This window comes from Mytilus californianus, unplaced genomic scaffold, assembly GCF_021869535.1.
Source record: "Mytilus californianus isolate M0D057914Y unplaced genomic scaffold, xbMytCali1.0.p SCAF_6, whole genome shotgun sequence".
Taxonomy (NCBI): domain Eukaryota; kingdom Metazoa; phylum Mollusca; class Bivalvia; order Mytilida; family Mytilidae; genus Mytilus; species Mytilus californianus.
The window spans coordinates 12,191,788-12,211,867 of record NW_026262712.1 but is presented as its reverse complement, the minus strand read 5'-3'; the positions used below and the strand labels follow the sequence as shown (position 1 = coordinate 12,211,867).

The 20,080-nt window shown below is 31.8% G+C and overlaps 1 protein-coding gene and 1 long non-coding RNA gene across 2 annotated transcripts in view; both read left to right on the top strand.

Moving 5' to 3' along the window:
• Positions 1-19,300, top strand: part of LOC127705521 (putative nuclease HARBI1) — a 37,515-nt gene extending 18,215 nt beyond the window's left edge. Inside the window, exons 4-5 of the mRNA XM_052209849.1 lie at positions 4,625-4,649; positions 19,104-19,300. Coding sequence (XP_052065809.1) covers positions 4,625-4,649; positions 19,104-19,289 — 211 coding nt within the window. The 3' untranslated portion in view covers positions 19,290-19,300. The remainder of the gene's footprint in view (positions 1-4,624; positions 4,650-19,103) is intronic.
• Positions 6,808-9,962, top strand: LOC127704922 (uncharacterized). The gene is made up of 3 exons (XR_007983579.1): positions 6,808-6,825; positions 8,087-8,171; positions 9,904-9,962. It is a non-coding gene; the product is annotated as an uncharacterized LOC127704922 (long non-coding RNA).
• Positions 19,301-20,080: the final 780 nt, after the last annotated feature.

Here is a 20,080-nt window from a genome sequence, read left to right as displayed (position 1 = left end):
TTCCCTATATAATCAACCAATTTTTTCACACAAAAAGGGGGCCCTGCAAGAGACCAAATTACACAGAAATTAACAACTATGGGTCACCCAACGGCCTTCAACAATGAGCAAAGCCTAAACTGCATAGTCAGCTATAAAAGGCCCCAAAATCACAAAACTTGTCCTAAAGGTACAGATAAAATATAACACACAATTTGTAATTAGGGCTACATAAACATGGAAAAAGCATCATTTTCTGAATTGAATGAAAAGTAATTTACATTTACAATTAAAAATATAACTTCTCCAACAATTAAAAACATAAGAAGTCAAAAGAACAATCTTATATATGTCCATCTATAAATCAAAATAAAAAAAAATCAATAGAATTATATATATATATATATGTTGTGTACAAGATGTAATTGTTGTACAAATTATAATTTGTACAGGGTTTTTGAACAATTTATAAGTTTTTTGACACATACCTTTTTGCACCAGGTGATAAAAGTTTATCTTCTAAAATGTATCAGTTTAATGTCTTCAATTCAAATTTATATACTCCAACCTAAAATTTAGTGTTATTCTCTTTGTCCTCAAACTGGAAATAAGGACACCTGAATGGTTTAAATTCTATTTTTATTTTTCTCCTTATACCAAAATCATATCCATGAAAAGTCTTTTTGTGTTCTTATAATGTTTTGTGTATCAATGCTCAGTATTAAACTGTATCATGTAGTCATGGAAATATGACAGAAGAAATATGCGAAACAAAAGACTGTGTGCTTGCATCATCCATTTGTGTTAAGCGGTTCATAAAACACTAATAACTTGTACAAAAATTCTGTACAAATTATAATTTGTACAACATTACAATTTGTACACAACATATATATGTGTTGTATACCAATTATAATTTGCATAGAACTTTGTACAAATTATTAGTGTTTCATTGAACTGCTTAATGCAAATGGATGATACAATCACAGTCTTTTGTTTCACATACTTCTGTCATATTTCCATGACTACATGATACAATCTAATAGTTATACTGAGCATTGTTACAAAAAAACATAAGAACACAGAAATACTTTTTATGGATATGATTTCAGTATACAGAGGGAAAAAAATAGAATTTAAACCATTCAGGTGTTCTTATTTCCAGCTTTAGAACAAGGAGAATAGCACTAAATTTCAGGTTGAAGTATATAGATTTGAATTTAAAACATTAAGTTGATAAATTTTTGAGGATAAACTTTTATCACCTGGTGCAAAAAGGTATGTGTAAAAAAAAACCTGTACATCTTGTACACAACATATATATATATATTTTATTTATATTGTGTTAAAACAGATCAATAAATTAATTTCAAAATGATTAATAAAATAAGTTAATCTTTTTTATGTTACGTCTTTTATAATTCTTTAAGAATTTAAATAGACAATATAAATTTTCAAATTATTCATAATTTGTTTACTACCTTATTGCGATGTCTTATTTTTATCAAATTAATGTAATTTAGGAGTTGGAGCTTGAGGTCAGTTTTGATGCAGGTTGGCAAAAACGTGGGACAGGATTCAATTACAATATCGTAACAGGTAAACCTGCACTTTATAAATGTGCAAACATATTTATTTTTGTTGGTACAATTTTAATGGTGAATTTGCAACTATAGTTTTGTATAATAAGATCAAAACCTTAATAATCTAGCTATACATGCATGTACAACTACAGTACTATATAAATTACAATTAATTAATATGCATACCAATCAGAACTGCATGTGATGTCTACATGTTTAATGTTTCACATAAGACTGTTCATGTATGAGAATCTCACTTAAATGTGAACAAGCTTAATAATTCAAGCCAAAGGTCCTTTTTCTGATTTTTATAAACTCAATAGTGACAGATACACAAAATTTGAAGATTGATGAAAACTTCAGCCAATGTCAGTATAGTATTAATAGCTGGTAAAACTAACTAGAGGCTCTAAAGAGCCTGTGTCTCTCACCTTGGTCTATGTGCATATTAAACAAAGGACACAAATGGATTCATGACAAAATTGTGTTTTGGTGATGATGATGTGTTTGTAGATCTTACTTTACTGAACATTCTTGCTGCTTACAATTATCTCTATCTATAATGAACTTGGCCCAGTAGTTACAGTGGAAAATATTTTGTAAAAATTTACAAAAATTTACAAAATTTATGAAAATTGTAAAAAAATTGACTATAAAGGGCAATAACTCCTTAAGGGGTCAATTGATAATTTTGGTCATGTTGACTTATTTGTAGATCTTACTTTGCTGTACATTATTGCTGTTTACAGTTTATCTCTATCTATATTTATATTCAAGATAATAACCAAAAGCTGCCAAATTTTCTTAAAATTACCAATTCAGGGGCAGCAACCCAACAACATGTTGCCTGATTGGTCTGAAAATGTTAGGGCAGATAGATCTTGACCTAATGAACAATTTTATCCTGTCAGGTTTGCTCTAAAGGCTTTGGTTTCAGAGATATAAGCCAAAATCTACATTTTACCCCTATGTTCTATTTTTAGCCATGGCGGCCATCTTGGTTGGTTGGCCGGGTCACCGGACACATTTTTTAAACTAGATACCCTAATGATGATTGTGTACAAGTTTGATTAAATTTGCCTTAGTAGTTTCAGAGAAGAAGATTTTTGTAAAAGATTACAAAAATTTACGAAAAAACGTTAAAAATTGACTTTAAAGGGCAATAACTCCTTAAGGGGTCAACTGACCATTTTGATCAAGTTAACTTATTTGTAGATCTTACTTTGCTGAACATTATTGCTGTTTACAGTTTATCTCTATCTATAATAATATTCAAGATAATAACCAAAAACCGCAAAATTTCCTTAAAATTACCAATTCAGGGGCAGCAACCCAACAACGTGTTGTCAGATTCATCTGAAAATGTCAGGGCAGATAGATCTTGACCTGATAAACAATTTTACCTCTTGTCAGATTTGCTCTAAATGCTTTGGTTTCAGAGATATAAGCCAAAATCTACATTTTACCCCTATGTTATATTTTTAGTCATGGCGGCCATCTTGGTTGGTAGGCCGGGTCACCGGACACATTTTTTAAACTTGATACCCCAATGATGATTGTCGCCAAGTTTGGTTTAATTTGGCCAAGTAGTTTCAGAGAAGAAGATTTTTGTAAAAGTTAACGACGACGACGGACGACGACGAACGACGACGACGGACGACGGACGCCAAGTGATGAGAAAAGCTCACTTGGCCCTTTGGGCCAGGTGAGCTAAAAATAATGTAATGAATGTTAGATCAGGGACTTTCTATACTATTTTAGATTTATTGAGACCTACTAACTTACATGCACCTGAATTCAAGTTAAGAATATATAATACCTAACCAGATGTAATAAACAAATTTTTACAATTAATTCACGTTGAAAAATATTTCTACTTTAAGATCAGGGACTTTCTATACTATTCTAGATTTATTGAGTTTTGGAGTTTCTTGCTGACTGATCTAATCCTCAATAATTTTCTATTCATATTTCAAACAAATATTTTGTTAATTGTGAACTAATAAAATAATCAGACATTACAAGATATATATATGTATGCATACAAACACACTATATTTTTGTATATGGAATTGTAATATTTTCTTTTTCCACCAAAATTTGTAATTTCATATTGAATTTCAGGACATGCTTCAATGATAGGAAAGCAAACAGGGAAAGTGACCTGCTATGATATAAGAAGCAAAAGCTGTAAATTTTGTGAGCATCATGAGGGAAAGAATGAAAGTTCATGACTGTTGTAGAAATTGGTATGGGTCTAGTAAGTCTATGGAACCAGATATGGCTGTTTCCATGGCACATAAGATGACTGATAATGAATGCCCGATTGACGTCATTCATGCTGACAATGATTCAACTACCATGTTGAAACTGAAAATGGACTTTGAAAACTTGAAAAAAAAGGATGACCAAAATCACACTACAAAGGGAATAACAAAATCACTGATTGAATTGTCTAAAAGGTAATACAAATTATGTTTTCAGTCATAATTGTTTTTTGGCTCTTGTCTTACCTATGAGGATCTAGATGGGGGGTTCTTCGTTTCTGTATTCTTTAATGTTGTATGCTATTTTCTCTATTCTTTAAACTTATGTCCATTTTTCTCCAATCTTTATATTTTAGCACCTCATTATTCCCTATTCTTTTTTTTTTTTGCCCATAATTTTCTATTCTGTAAACCCTCTTCAACACCCTCACCTATGTCAAGCAAATAACATTATAACATATATTGTTGAGAACTTCATGCATAATTGTTAATGTTTACTGGATTGGTCCTTGATTGTCTTGAATAAGCAACACAACAGGTTCCAAAAGTGGATCAGGAACTGCTTAATAAACCAGAGCACCTTTTTTTATTTTTTATTTTTTTTTTTGGGGGGGGGGGGGGGTCTATTTAGGTTCACTCAAAGATAGATTTAACATCCCCATGCAGCTATAGTCAGATTAACTTGAAACTTAGTACCAATTATGATTTGAACTTTTTAAATGATGTACAAAGTCAAAGTTTAGACCCTGATTTTCAGTTTCAACTTATGTAATGATAAAAAATATAATTTTGTAGGCACAAGGAGCTGAAGCCAGGAGAAGTAATTCCCTATCTGAACAGATGTTTCATGTATGCAATTACACAGAACAGCAGCAGTGATCTTAAAATTGATGAGGGTCTTTCGAGAATTGTTCCCCATGTCTTTGGAGATCATGGATTGTGTGGTGCAGTAGACTGGTGTACATTTAAAGATGATCCTATATCTTTCAAGTATGCATGACCTAAAGATATTTTTTATGGTTCTTTTTAAATTGTAACTTTGCTGTCTCATTCATATCTAACCACATTTCCCTTTTCCGGAAAACATTGAGACAAATCAAAGAAGATGATAAACAAAAATAAGTTCATGAATACTATATTAATATATAATTATAGTTCAATTGTACAAGAAACAATGCTAATATTGATAAATATTGAAACTGTCATTGTAAGCTCATTTTTACCTAGTCATATGTAATAAAAAAAAGAAACTTATATTCTGGTCAGCAATAACACATAACTAGAGGCTCTAAAGAGCCTGTGTCGCTCACCTTGGTCTATATGCATTTCAAACAAAGAACACTCTCAGACATTGTAGACGAGAATAGACTTCATGACAAAAATCTCTATTTTGTTGATCTTGTATTACTGATCTTTTAGTCTGTTTTAGTTTCTCTCTATCCTCTTTAGTTTTTGCTCATAACACAAAAGAGGGTAAAACAAATCCTCATTTAAGGGCAATCGCTCCTATGAAGAGTGACTGAGTCTACTACCTACATCGGCAAAATTTGACTTTTTAATAGATCTTGCCTTGCTGATCATTTTTGTCGAGCCTGCGACTTTTGTCGCAAAAGCGAGACATAGCGATCCTACATTCCGTCGACGGCGGCGTCCACAAATATTCACACTGTGGTTAAAGTTTTTGAAATTTTAATAACTTTCTTAAACTATCCTGGAGTTCTACCAAACTTGGACAGAAGCTTGTTAATGATCATAAGCTAGTATCTAGAAGAAAATTTTGTAAAAAAAAAATCCTGTTTATCCGTATTTTACTTTTAAATGGACTTAGTTTTTCTGCCAGTTAACAATACATTCACTCTGTGGTTAAAGTTTTTAAAATTTTAATTACTTTCTTAAACTATCCTGGATTTATACCAAACTTGGACAGAAGCTTGTTTATGATCAAAAGCTAGTATCTAGAAGAAAATTTTGTAAACATATATTTCCTGTTTTTCCGTATATTACTTATAAATGGACTTAGTTTTACTTCCAGTTAACATTACATTACATACAGTCTGCGGTTAAAGTTTATAAAACATTTATTAGATTCATAACCCATCCTGGATTTTTACCAAACTTGGATAGAAGCTTCTTACAGTCAAAAGATAGTATCTAGAGGAAAATTTTTAATAATTTTTTCCCCATTTTTGTTGAGCCTGCGACTAACAGCAAAAGTAGGCGAGATACTGGGTTCCGCGGAACCCTTGTAAACAAATTTTTGTGATTTAAAGTGTTTATTTATCTATTATAATTAAAATCATATAAAGGCATAACAGAAAAAAAATGTTTCTCTCTAAATATCATAGTTTTCATGATAAAAGACAAAAATGAAAAAAATGGTAAAATTTGTCATTTATGGGCAATAACCCCTATAAAAATTTGTTTAACAGTTTTGACGTATATGGACAATTGGTAGAGCTCATTATTCTGAACATTTTTGCTCCTTTCAGATTTTCCCTATTTATAACAAGTTTGGTTAAATTTGTCAGAGGAGAATATTTTTGTAAAAGTTAAGGACGACGGACGCCAAGTGATGAGAAAAGCTCACTTGGCCCTTTGGGCCAGGTGAGCTAAAATGTATATATATTCTTCAACTATCAATGTTACTTTAAAATGACAAATGTCAGCTTAATCTGTTAATATAAGGGCAGATATCCAATGCAATAAAAAGTTTATATTCATGAATATAAACCATGTTGAACACATTAAAGGTTAACAGTAATAATTTAGTAATTGTATAGCTTAATTAAATTAGTTTAAAATTCCAAGATTTTTTGTTCATGTAGATATAAAAGCCATTCTAATGGAAAGCCTCTGATTAGTGAAGATCTGAGGAGAGATCTAGAGAATCTTATAGAGAAATATGAAAGCAAGGCATCTTCACTAAGAAATTTAGGATCCACACAGGCTTATGAGAGCTTCAACCATTCTGCAGCAAGAAAGGCTCCGAAGTCCAAGTGAGTAAAATTTCTACAATATTGTTAAAGTGGATCATCGGTATATATTTCCTAAGATAGAATTTTCTTATACTTTGCCAAGATGAAGATTTTACTATGCTTTTTTCAAAAATATAATAAAAAGTATCGGTCACCGTGCTATTTTTCAAGCTACAAGTCGTGGTAAATTGCCCAAATTTGTAAAGATAGTTCATAAAAAAACATATTTATGTATATAAAAAGAAATCTATGAGAGAGAATTTTGAAATGAAATATGAGGAGATAGGCTTTATAAAATGCTTTAAGAAAATAAAAATGGGGTCACCGAACTTGTTTTCTTGCTAGAAGTAAAAAACAAATATTTCACTATCATTCCAGTCTAACATTTTTGCTATAACAGGTATCTCCCCTTAAATGGCTAAGTTGAAAAATCAATTCTAAAAAACACAAATATTTGTCATTTGTTTTAACATTTAAAATAAACAGCCTTACACATGAATTGCAAATCTGTCTCAAAATTAGCAGATTAAGACAAAGAACTACACTGATAGTGTACTGCTACTGTACAATCCAAGATGGCGGTATACAACGAATCTACCTTAAGTTGAAAATCAACATTATACATTTGTGTTATGTTTCCATTATGAGTCTGATTATGACAGGAAGAAAACAAAATGTTCCTATTTTGAAAACTAACTGTGTGCAGCAAAAATTACACCAGATTTCTTTGTAATCTTGAATGGAACATTAGATCAAATCTATGAAGTAAACACCCATAAACTTTATAGCTTTTATTGTTTTACTTTTTTACATTTGGTATAATGACTCTATTAAAATAAGGAGATGTGCTATGATTGCCAATGAAACAACTATCCACCAAAGCTCTAATGAGGTTGATGTAAGCGAAAATAAGCAACAATACAGCCTTCAACAATAAAAAAGAACTACGATATTGTATATAGACTTTATAATATTTTTCATTTTCAGCCATTAACATTATTTACTTACACCACACATTGCCTGCTGTGCTGAGCAGATAAACTACTAATAGGGGTTGTTTAACAACTTTGACTACCCATGAGGGTCTCCCATGGTCAATAGGTAGATAAAGTAGGAAGGAAGTCATCAATGCATTTGTGTACTAATTATATATTGTATGATTGGGACAAAGGAAAGGTTTAAATTTTTTATCCTTTCAATAATACATGTTATCTCAAAAATTTATGTGTACAAACATAACATGTTTGACTGTAAGAAAACATATAGGTTACTTATATTTCAGACACTATGGTGGTTCACAATCCCTAGCAAGTAGAGTGTCATCGGCTGTGCTTCAAAAGAATGAGGGTTACAATTACTTAGAACAGGTTAATGTGAATTTTTGGAGGTTTTGATAATCCTTAATACAATTAGATTATGGTATGTCAATATGTCAGTAATTTAAGAACAGCCATTAGGTCCTTTTATAGCCGACTATACAGAATGTGTTGTTCTCATTGTTGACAACCGTAAGGTTGCCTATAATTGCTTACATCCACTTCATTTGAACTTTGGTGGATAGTTGTCTCATTGGCAATCATACCACATCTCCTAATTTTCACAGGTGATACAAATGGAAAACAATGCATTTAAAAAATATTATTATCAAAATTAACTCTTTGAAAAAAATGTGTATTTACAATACTGTGGATTCATTTATTTTCGTGGATTAAGGAAAACTAACATGTTCGTGGATATTTAATGTCGTGGTTTTGTTGAAGTCTGCATACAAGCCTATAGAAAATTTGTTATTTGTTCAACATTTAATTTCGTGGTACACCTGTACCAACGAAATCCACGAAAATTTGTTTCCAACGAATACTAATGAATCCACAGAAAGTAGTTTTTGGGTAATTGAATTTGCAAATTTTAATACCAATCAAGTCAGTCTCATCAGCCAAAATGTTGGGAAAATGGGTGAGGGATACAAGAAATGATTTTACCATAAACATGTACATTCCATATAATTTTGTTCTTTTCAAATTTCTTAGATGTGTATTTGTTCAATCATTTATAACAAAGAAGTTGAAATATTATGCTTTTTGTCAAAATTTTACACGAAAAAGCAACAAAATTTTATAAAAACTTTCTTATATTAACACCTACCTACAGTTTTTTTAAGTTAAATTTATTCAGATTGGTCCCCTTCATCTTTATTGAAAGTATTAAAAAAAGTTTAAGTGTGCAACTGATTTCTTCCATGATAACAGCCCAAAAATGGGTAAAAATTGATGAAAAATGGGAAAATCATCAGAATTGGGTACTTTCAAATGGCCATATCAAAAAAAGAAGTGCACCACCATATGATTTTTTCTTCACCAATTTTTTTTTTTTTACAGTCCTATAAACCCAAAAATCAGGTTAAGAAAACAAGTTTAATTCTAGAAATTTTTGGCTCTTCAGAAGTGTAAATCCAAATTTCAAAAACTCCATAAATAAAATTGAATTATGGTAACTTAGGATACTTGTAAATGAAATTTTAACAGTTGAATGTTTCTTTTTGTTTTTAATTATAGAATTGACATAAATATTTGTGATATTTCAATGATATTTGGTATGCGGTTGTATTAGCATTGGCACATCTTCTTATCACAGACATTATTTTGCCCTGCCTCCTCAGTCATGGTCTATTAACTTTGAAACTTTTGCTTAGTTTACATGTATTAGTTTGTGATTAGGTCAGTTCAAGGGGAACCATTTGTGGTAGGCCAATGTTAATTGGTCTGAAGTTGTATAAGGATTAGCTCATCTCATTTCCATGGGGAATATTTGGCCCTGCCCCCTCATTCATGGTCTATTGACTTTAATACTTTGACTTAGTTTACATGTATTAGTTTGTGATCAGTTTAAGGTGAATCCCTAATGCCAAGTCAATGATATTTGGTATGCAAATTTACTGACATTTGCAAGTCTCGTTTCCATGGAGATTATATAGCCCCACCCCCTCATCGTAACTTACATGATAAAGTATTGCTTTTTTAATTTCAACATTTGCATTACCAAAATTACGAAAAAGGCGAGACATATCTCTGTGTTAAATTTTACATCAAAATACTTCAGATGAATGAAGCTGCACTTCTATCTCCAGGAGAATACACAAAAAGTATTGCAAAGAAACTGGATACAGCGAAACTGAAAAGAAGGATTAAAAGGCGAAGTCGTGAGTTAAAGAAAAAAAGAACTGAACTTAAGAAAAAAAGGAATAAGAAAGAAAGGCGATTCACTATCCATGATTCTGTTTCATATCAACCAGAAATTGCAACGATAGGCTTATCAGATACTGAGGCCGTAACTATTCCATCGCCATTGAAACTGGACGGAACAGAATCATTTACATTTTTTGATCTTGAAACGACAGGTTTAAGCAGAGTTAGTGATATTACTCAGATAGCAGCTGTTTATGATAAGACACTATATCAATCTTACATTTGACCAAGATGTGATATTTCTGTTGAAGCCTCAAAAGTAACAGGAATTACCTGCTGTTTGGCTATGAATAAAATGTATGTTCATGGGAAGGAAGTGGAAACCAAATCCCAGTATGAAGCATTGTTAGATTTTAATGAATTTTTAAAAACAATTCAAAATCCACTCCTTGTTGGACATAACATCTGTAATTTTGACATAGCAATACTGTCAAACAAATTGAAAGAATTCAGCTTATTTTCTTCTTTTTGTAATGTTACTTCTTGATTTATCGACACACTTAAAATAGCTAAAAGAATTTTCCCTCGAAATGAGGTAGACAATTACAAACAATCAACTCTTATTTTAAAGTATGTTGGGTTGGAATACAGTGCACACAATGCCATAGAAGATGTACAGTCTCTTCAACATCTCTTTCACCAAGAAATGAAGAATAAATGTAAAGATAATGATATTCATAGCATTTGCTATTGTAGTTGCAAATCTTCCTATGATAATTTAGTTCAAAACAAAACTGTAAGCAGAGACACTTGCATTAGACTTGCAAAAAATGGCATATCTTTATCACACTTACAGATAACTAACAGAAGAGATGAAAATATAATACGATTATTGTTACAAGAGTTTAACATTCCTTCCAAAACTGCCTCTGTATTCGTTGCTGCTTTTGCAAGTGAACAGTAAATTTTATAGTCATGACAAAAGAAATTTCCGTTGCAGGAATGCTGTTCTTAGATTAAAATGCACATAATGTTTTATCTTGTCAAATTGTACACCATCAAGTATACAATGTATTTATATTGTGTTTTGTCTTGGAAAGATATTGGTAATTCTATTTTATGGATTTTATAACAGTTACCTTTTCTGATTTAAGAATGAAACTTTAATATTTGGAACATTTTACGATAAATGCAAAAATTGGAGCTAAATATCTGACTTGATTCAGCTTTTAACTAGTAACCAAGCATACATATTTAAAAAAAAAGATCTATCGGAGAAATATGCACATACAATTTTGCCATTCAGCTGATTTGGTTAAAGCATCAGTAACTAGAATTCATTGTGAAAGGACACCATTAATCTAGTAAGATTTTTCTCTCTCTTTTTGGAAAACCATCCTGGTTATACATGTATATATCTTTATTGCGTAGGGATTACTTTTAAAAAAAACATTAAGACTTGTATCATAGATCAAATTTATTCATTCAGTGTATGTTCACTTGTGTTAATATGTCTTTTGATTGAGTTAAGCTATTTCAATTGATATTTTATAGTGTGTCTTTCTATGTTGTGATGTTACACTATTGTTTCAGATAAGGGTGAAAGTTGGTACCTATTAAAACGTTTAAACCCGTTGCATTTGTTTGCACCTGTCCTAAGTCAGGAATCTGATGTTCAGTAGTTGTCGTTTGTTGATGTGGTTCATAAGTGCTTCTCGTTTCTTGTTTTTTATTATAGATTAGACAGTTGGTTTTCCCGTTTGAATGGTTTTACACTAGTCATTTTGGGGGCCCTTTATAGCTTGCTGTTCGGTGTTAGCCAAATCTCCGTGTTGAAGACCGTACTTTGACCTATAATGGTTGACCAGGGTTCTCACTAAGGATTTTTGAAGGCGTGTCCAGGGACTCATCATTTTTGGCCATGGTGAGTCCAACAGTAAGAAGAAGATATTTTATTGCAATACAATTTATTATTTTAGCCTCCATGACCTAATAGAGCAATGAAATTACATTAAATTCAGATTTCTTTTAAACTTTTGCTATAAAATGATGATATGTGTGTTCAGTTTATACAAAATATTTCAATCTTGAAGCATCTTTGGACTCACCAGGTTTGAACATGGTGAGTCCAAACAGACTTTTATGAGTCCAGGACTCATGGACTTGCCTTAGTGTGAAACCCTGGTTTAGTTTTACAAATTGTGACTTGGATGGAGAGTTGTCTCATTGGCACTCATACCACATCTTCTTATATCTATTGGGTGTTTGGCCAAATAATATATATATATAAATTTCACATTTTTCATGGCTGGGCCTTTAGTACAGTTAGGTAACTATAATACATTATGGGTTTTTCTCATTGTGAAAGGCCGCACTGTGGCCTATAATTGCTTACATCCAATTCATTTGAACTCTGGTCTTGATAGTTGTCTCATTGGCAATCGTACATGTACAACATCTTCTTATTTCTATTTACCTACAAGTTCAAATTGTAGAAAACTGAAAACATTGATTATCTTATTGTTAAATGAAGCCAATGGAACTACCTACACAACAATTAGTTGTAATCTTTGTTATATTGTTGTTTGAAATTCTCTGTCTTAGTGCAAAGATAGGCAGAAATATAAGACATTGCAAACGACGAGTTCTAATGTTAGAAAGTCAATATTATCAATATACATGTTCAGCATTAACGTAATATGTTAAGTATGTGAAAACACGGTAAAAAATTGTAGAAATTTGTGCATTTAGATACAAAAGATTAATTCAAGAACTGTTATGAAGGATTAATTTGGTAAAGACGTATGGATTCTTTATTCTGACAGTCAACATAATTGTGATAGTAAGGGCTGTGTTATTTTAGAAGCTGATAAGAAGTGTGATTAGATTTATCACCATTTACTCCTAATATTATGACTTTGGCTTTCATTTGTATTTTTTTTTAAAGTAATAGGCTACTGACCCATTTATATTGCATTATTATATATCACCTTGTTATGAAACAGTGTACAATTTTACTACAAATGACTAAGATTCAAATAAAATGCATGACTTTCAGGTTTCCCTAATATACCTTGGTTTATTTTTAAATGAAAGTGTCATTTGACTATTTTGGTACTAAATGATTTGATATTTTAGGGGGAAAAATATAGCTACACTCTGTACCCTATTTTCTTTATTTTGGAAACCTGAAAAAACATACATACTTCCTTCAAGCTTTATTTCTGTTGTTTTTTATGTTGAATTGAAAATGGAAACAGGTAATGTGTCAAAGAGACAACAACCCGACCTAAGAGAACAAAACAGCCCATGCAAAGCCACCAATGGGTCTTCAACGCAGCGAGAAAATCCTGATCCTGAGGCTATCTTCATCTGACCCCTTAACAATAACATTGATAATGTATACTTGTTCAGCGGAATGCATGTATAGATGGAAGAAATAACAGGGTGCCTATCAATGAGACAGCAATCTAAAAATGTTTAACAAGTTGGAACTGTGAGCTGTTGATCACTAAAATATCCCAGTTCTAAATATTTGATAAACAAGAAGTTGGAATGTGATGGAAGTGAAAATGCATCAAACAGTATAATACAGATGAGATTTCATTTCCAAAAAAATCTTAAAAAAAAAACCACAAAGCCTTGGTTTGTAGTTCCTAAGAAAATTCAATGAAATTTGCATGCATGTCCACAATGTGACAGATATCACTTATCAGGTCACAATATCTTATGAATACATTTGTTATGTTATAGATATTTCATATATTTTGAATAGTTTTGTGGTGTTTCGTAAATTATACCACAGCTTTTGTTGAAACCCCCGGCAATAACCTCACGAGACGAAGTCGAGTGAGGTTGCCGAGGGATTTCAACAAAAAAGTATGGTATAATTTACGAAACACCACAAAACTAACCAAAATATATAAAATATCTGTTTTAACCTATTGCATATGTTGTTGTTTAAAAATGTGTATTTCATATATTTTTGTTTATTAACTTTAAAAATAATTCGGTCAAATTACCCTTTTAGGACCTTACACATTAAGCTCCGCCTACTTTCTAAAATACGCACGGGCTTCTGAAACAGCGGGAAAATCAGTTGGACAGGATTTTTCGACAGCGATGGATGCATATCTACATTGATGACGGGTAACGTTACAGACTAAAAACTGTTGAAGGAATTATATGTTCTGCACAGGAACGCAAGATATAGTTTGAAAAATTTCCAAATTTAAAGTTGAACTGCAAAGGGTTAGTTTTTTTTTTTTTTTATTTTATCAAAATATTTGAAATGTTTTTAAGTTTTTGGTATTAATTTATTATTCTGTGGAAATTTAATTCACCAGAATTTTTCTGAGAGTTTGGGTGAATCATTCCATGTTTTAATTTGTACCAGAAGCCCAAGTTGTACATTTAATTTAATTTAATTCAAAGGGATTTCAAAATGATTACGATTAAAGATCATTAAAAATCACATGTAGACTATAGATAATTTAAACAAAAAGATCACCTTTATTTAGAGTAACCAGACGCTTTCGATTCTTAACGGCCCAACATTATAGTTATTACTTAAGCAAATCGTTAAATTAAGATGTATATAAAATCGGATACGGATCCAGGATTTTAAAAAGGAGAGGGGGGGGGGGGGTCTAGCCATCCAACATTTGGAGTAATAATACGAATTATCTATGCATTTACCATATATAAAGCTTCTTGAAAGGGGCATGCCTTCTCCCTCCCTCCCCCTTAAAAAAGCCACCACGGCAAATTTCAACCTTTACATGTAGCTATACAGTTGAGCCTAAGGGACTACAATCCAAGTATACATCTCAATAACCGAAAATCGAATTATATTTTCAAGTATAATATAATAATAATATATTTATATATACTTTTTTTTTAACTTTGTTCTTGAATCGAATTTTCATTCATTTAAAAATATAGGACAACGGAGTTGGTGTATGTGGGTTCGATTCCCACCCTAGGCATTCATTTATATCGACTGGTGCAAAACGGGCAGTTTAGCTTAGTGGCCCCACACTGACTCTGTTGTTCCTATTTCAAAAAATTCAGGCGGCCTCGGATAGGCCTTGCTATCTTTCTTTTTTTCTTTTCGAATACCAAATACAACAAAACCATGGTATAATTGTAAACATTATACCATAGATAGCTATGGTATAATTTTCGGTTATTGATATTTATACTCTTGTTGCATTCCCATAGGTTACATAGTACAGCTATAGGTTAAATAAAATATACCCCATAACTATCTATCAGTGACTATAGTCTATAGATCAGATATATAACAAACTGTTATTTTTGGACATACTAGTTCTACTGAGACCATGACTCAACTTTCAAACTACATACAATCATGATAATAGAAATGTTGAAATATTTGCATTTTATCTTTCTCTTGGTAAGTGTTTTATGACACATGTAGATCAGATCTCATGCAGACCGGTCGACATGAATATTTTTAAAAATAATGCAAAGAGGGACATGCAGACCAGAAAAAACTGGCGTTTGCAATATGATATAATGATTTACAAATGTCAGTAGTCTTACCAAGATCTTATGATAATATATCAGGAGTCAATGAGGCTTGTCAGATTAAAATCTGAAACCTAGTAATTATCAGCCTGATCAGCAGCCTACTGCATGTTGTGCTCTTGGAGATAAGATCTCAACTACTATCAAAATACAAGCTAAAGCTAACAATTTACTCGCATTAGCACAGAAAGTAATTAGAAAGTGAAGGATTTTGTCCTTGTTGCTACCACAGCCTTCCAACGTACATGTAAAAAAACTGACGGAGCGGTTGTACATGTTGTAGTCCAGGGGAATGTAACCAATGTCATAGTGATGAAATGTCATTTTGCCCTATATTTATGTGGGGGGGGGGGGGGGGGCTATAGTTACATAGGTGGGAGAAGGATGTGTCACGAACCAGCAACCACTTATGGAGGAATGCATAGACTATATCCAAGTTCCACTCCTTACGTTTCTTTATTAGCCCCCCCCCCCCTTTTTTCCGCCCGGGATCCGCATATTGAAGATAATTGCTGTTTCAATGAACACAGCAATGCACTTTCATACCGTAAATTGTAGCTATGAGGGTTTATAGATGTCAATTTTGATTATTTTCTTCTAAAGACCCTATTTTTTTTTTTGGGGGGGGGGGGGGGGGGGGCGTTAGGTCACTTTGATCAAAGTTTTTGTAAAATTTAAACGGTGAAAATTAAAAAAAAGTTGTCATTTGAAAATTATATGACTGATATTTGTTCCAGCATTTTTATATGCAAATTAAACGACAAATTATTTTTCCACGTGTATTTATATATAGAAAGTGCCAAATGAGACTTACCCAAGTTTTATATGTATCCGTTAGTTCTCACCTTGCATTTCATTTAAAAATATCACATATACCAATTATAGTTCATATTTACTTTAGAATATGATACCATTATACAATCAAATAGTAACCGTCATATTCTATGCCGTGCATTTTCTTAAATAAACGAATATATATACCTATTGGTATTTTGGACTGGCTTAAATGATGGCCGAAATTGACCATATTCAATCAATTCTAAAATTAGAACAAGACGGTCAATTTTGTTAAAACTTTGCCAGAACATGTATTGAGGCATACCTATTCAATGGTGTAAATTTAAAAAATATTAAACGATGGGAAAATTTTAGGGTTACTGAGGCCTACCCCCTTAAAGTCCAGTAAGAATGGTCACATTCATCACATTTAAAGGATACAGAAAATCAGACCTGAATTCAAACTTTATCAGTAGTTCTAGAGGGTTTTTGAGTCAACATTGACGGGAAATATAACTTTTCTCGTTACCAGTGGTCGTGTATATCCTTCTTAAATGCATTGCAAGATTCGATGAAATATATATATATATATTTATTCACTGGTAATGTATTTTCTATATAAAAATGCATTGGTCAGGTACATATAAAAAAAAATTTCCAATTCTAGTTATATCTACTAAAATGAACAAAATGAACACAGCATATTTAACATGGTTAAAATATTCTTTAACTATCATCAACACTATTTTATTGGTTTGAAAGTGTGATGCTTAGCTAGGAGTATATACCTCAGCGCATTATTTGTAAAATGAACAACGTTGCATTATTAACTCAAAACAGACTTCAAAAAGGGAAAGAAATCTGTGTATGTTATTCCAAAATCCAATATTTCCTAAGTACTCTGCCATTATTGGTCAATTATTAAAATTTTGTTTGACAGACACGGTATCATTGCCAATTATATCTAAAGCATTTCGTTTTGACAGTGTGAACAACTGTATTATAAAAAAGTGAGATGGCTATACTGGTAAATCAATGATAAGTGCAAATTTTGATGAAGGAATTGGTCTGAATTATTTAATTACAATTTTAGGTTTTTCTATATACAAATCATATCATGTATCTTAACAGAAGTTGACAAATGTAAATGTTTATCAATGTTTTGTTCAAGAATACATAAAACGATATAACGAAAACAGAATGATGAAACTAAATTCGATACTGAAGTCACTTAAAAGAAGTCAACACGACTGAATTGATAAAACATGATGCATAAAACGTTTGTACAATTGTATTTCAAGAAATGTGTACATACAAATATAGCAGCAGCTGACTACTAACCTCGGTAATCAGTGGAATATTACAGGATACGTTAAGAAAAGCTTGGTTTCTTGAAGTAACAATGTAACAAGCATATTTGGTAAAACAATATATAATATCGTTAAAAAAATTTCAAAAAAAACAACAATATATTGCACCCATCCACAACATATATGTGTCTGTGCACACGATGGAAACCTGATATCCAGTGATTGTCGTTGTTTGCTCTCTCCCTTTATTTGTTTCCGTTGAATGTTGCAGTATTAATCATTTATTAAGTTTTATGTTCAGGATTTATCTTTATTTTTATAGAATATAAAAAAATGTTGAAGGCCCATTGTTATAGGATTTTCAGATTGCCATATGGTGACCTGTAAATGTTCCATTATGTGTCTTTAGGTCATTAAAATAGTACAATATTATCGTATACGGTTACAGTACTTCATGTTAGGTTCGAACGTGCTATTCGTATATTTATTGAATTGTATATAAACACAGTCTTAACCCAACCTCTGAACTTGTTTGTCATATTGGAGTTTTCATTGAGCAGTTTTTAAAACTGAGGGGGTCAGACCCGTGTCCGACAAGATCATAATTGTGTTTTTTTTTCATAAATTTGTTAATTGAACTGTTTCTTGAAAGATATTCTATTGTATTCCAATGTATTGCATTTAACTGTAGTGTTTGTTTGTATTGCTTTGACCCTTGTGAAGTTTTGCAATAAAGATAATATAAACAATAACAAGTTCAATTTCAATCTGGGCCCATTTGTTCAAAAGTGTCGTTAGGCTAACGACTGCGTTAAACTGCCGTTAACGTGTCGTTATGATATAACGATAATGTTAAGTGTTGTTCAAAAATATTATCGTTAACTTTTGTGTTAAACTCTCGCTAACTTTAATCATATTTTTACCCATGATTAAATACTAACGACTGCGTTAAACATGGCTGGCTTAGCATTATACAATGTTCCTCAACAAAGAAGACCGCGACATTTTCGCAACAGGGATGGCTTATCTTTGAATTTCACTGATAAGGAGTTAAAGACACGATATCGATTCAGCAGACGTAGTATTTTGGTGCTCTCAGACCTTGTTAGGGATGACTTACAGAGAAGGACACACAGAAACCATGCACTTACTGTGGAACAGCAAGTCATGGTTACACTAAGATTTTTGGCCAGTGGAGTTTCCTACAAGTTGTTGGAGACACACTTGGTAAGAATTTAATTTATTTTATTATTATATTTGTATTCATTCATTTATTTGTTTTTAATGTTAATATATTGCCGAATTTACCCTCAATATCTAAGTTGCCAAATTCTTCTTATGTCATCATGGTTTTAATAAAAATTTCTTTTTAAAGGGTTGGACAAAGGCACAGTGTCAAGGGTTGTAAAGGACACCACAGCTGCATTGTGTAGGAGGCAGAACGAGTTTATTAAATGGCCAAGAAGTGATGTAGAAAAAAATAAAGGCTGGGAATTTCAGAATTGGAGGGTTTCCCAATGTAATTGGAGCCATTGATGGTACGCATGTACGAATACAGGCACCTACCACTGATGAGGCATCATATGTTAACAGGAAAGGGTACCATATCATCAATGTGCAGGCCGTGTGTGATGCAGATGGTATGTTTACAAAAGTGTAATGTCCCTTATAGCAAAAACAAAAATTAAAGGGAAGTAAGTCAACTACTTCCTTGACAACTCGTACCTAATTTGAACCATTGTATACTCGAACCATTCAAAATACGAGTACAAGATATACGCATATATACGAATGTTGGTATATTGATAATAGTTTCTCCATGTTCAATGGAATTGGCAATTCTATAGCATATTAAGTGGGACTGTCTCATAAACTAAGTTGCAGATGAACTTGTGTTTGTGTGTTTTTGATCCATGCCAATTCAAAGTTAAGATAAATAGATAGAGTTATTCCTCTTTGTACTGGCTTTCTCCTATCATGTACTTATTTTTGTATTATCATGTTTCCATATTTGTTCTAAATCATATCTAATTATTAACAATCAGTTTGTATGTTATATTGCATGTGTTGTTTGTGTGGATATTGTATGAACTTTGTGATTTGTGTTGATTTATATGCTCTTTATTAGGAATAAAGAGATTTTAATTTGAATTTGAATTCAATGGGAAGAAAAACATGTCCTTATTTTTTTGTTTAACTGGTTTTGCTAGTTGAGAATTGCATGTGCTCTAAAATGAATTCACTATTTTCTTTTACAGGAAAATTTACAAATATCAACACATCCTGGCCCGGAAATGCACACGATGCACACATCTTCAGATCTTCACAGGTATATATATGTTAATTCAAATCTTTCTTCCATTTTTTTATTGTTATCATTGACAAATTTATGCATAAACTTGACAAAAAATATGTTTATGTGTCTTGAACGAGTTAAAAAATCACCGCTGA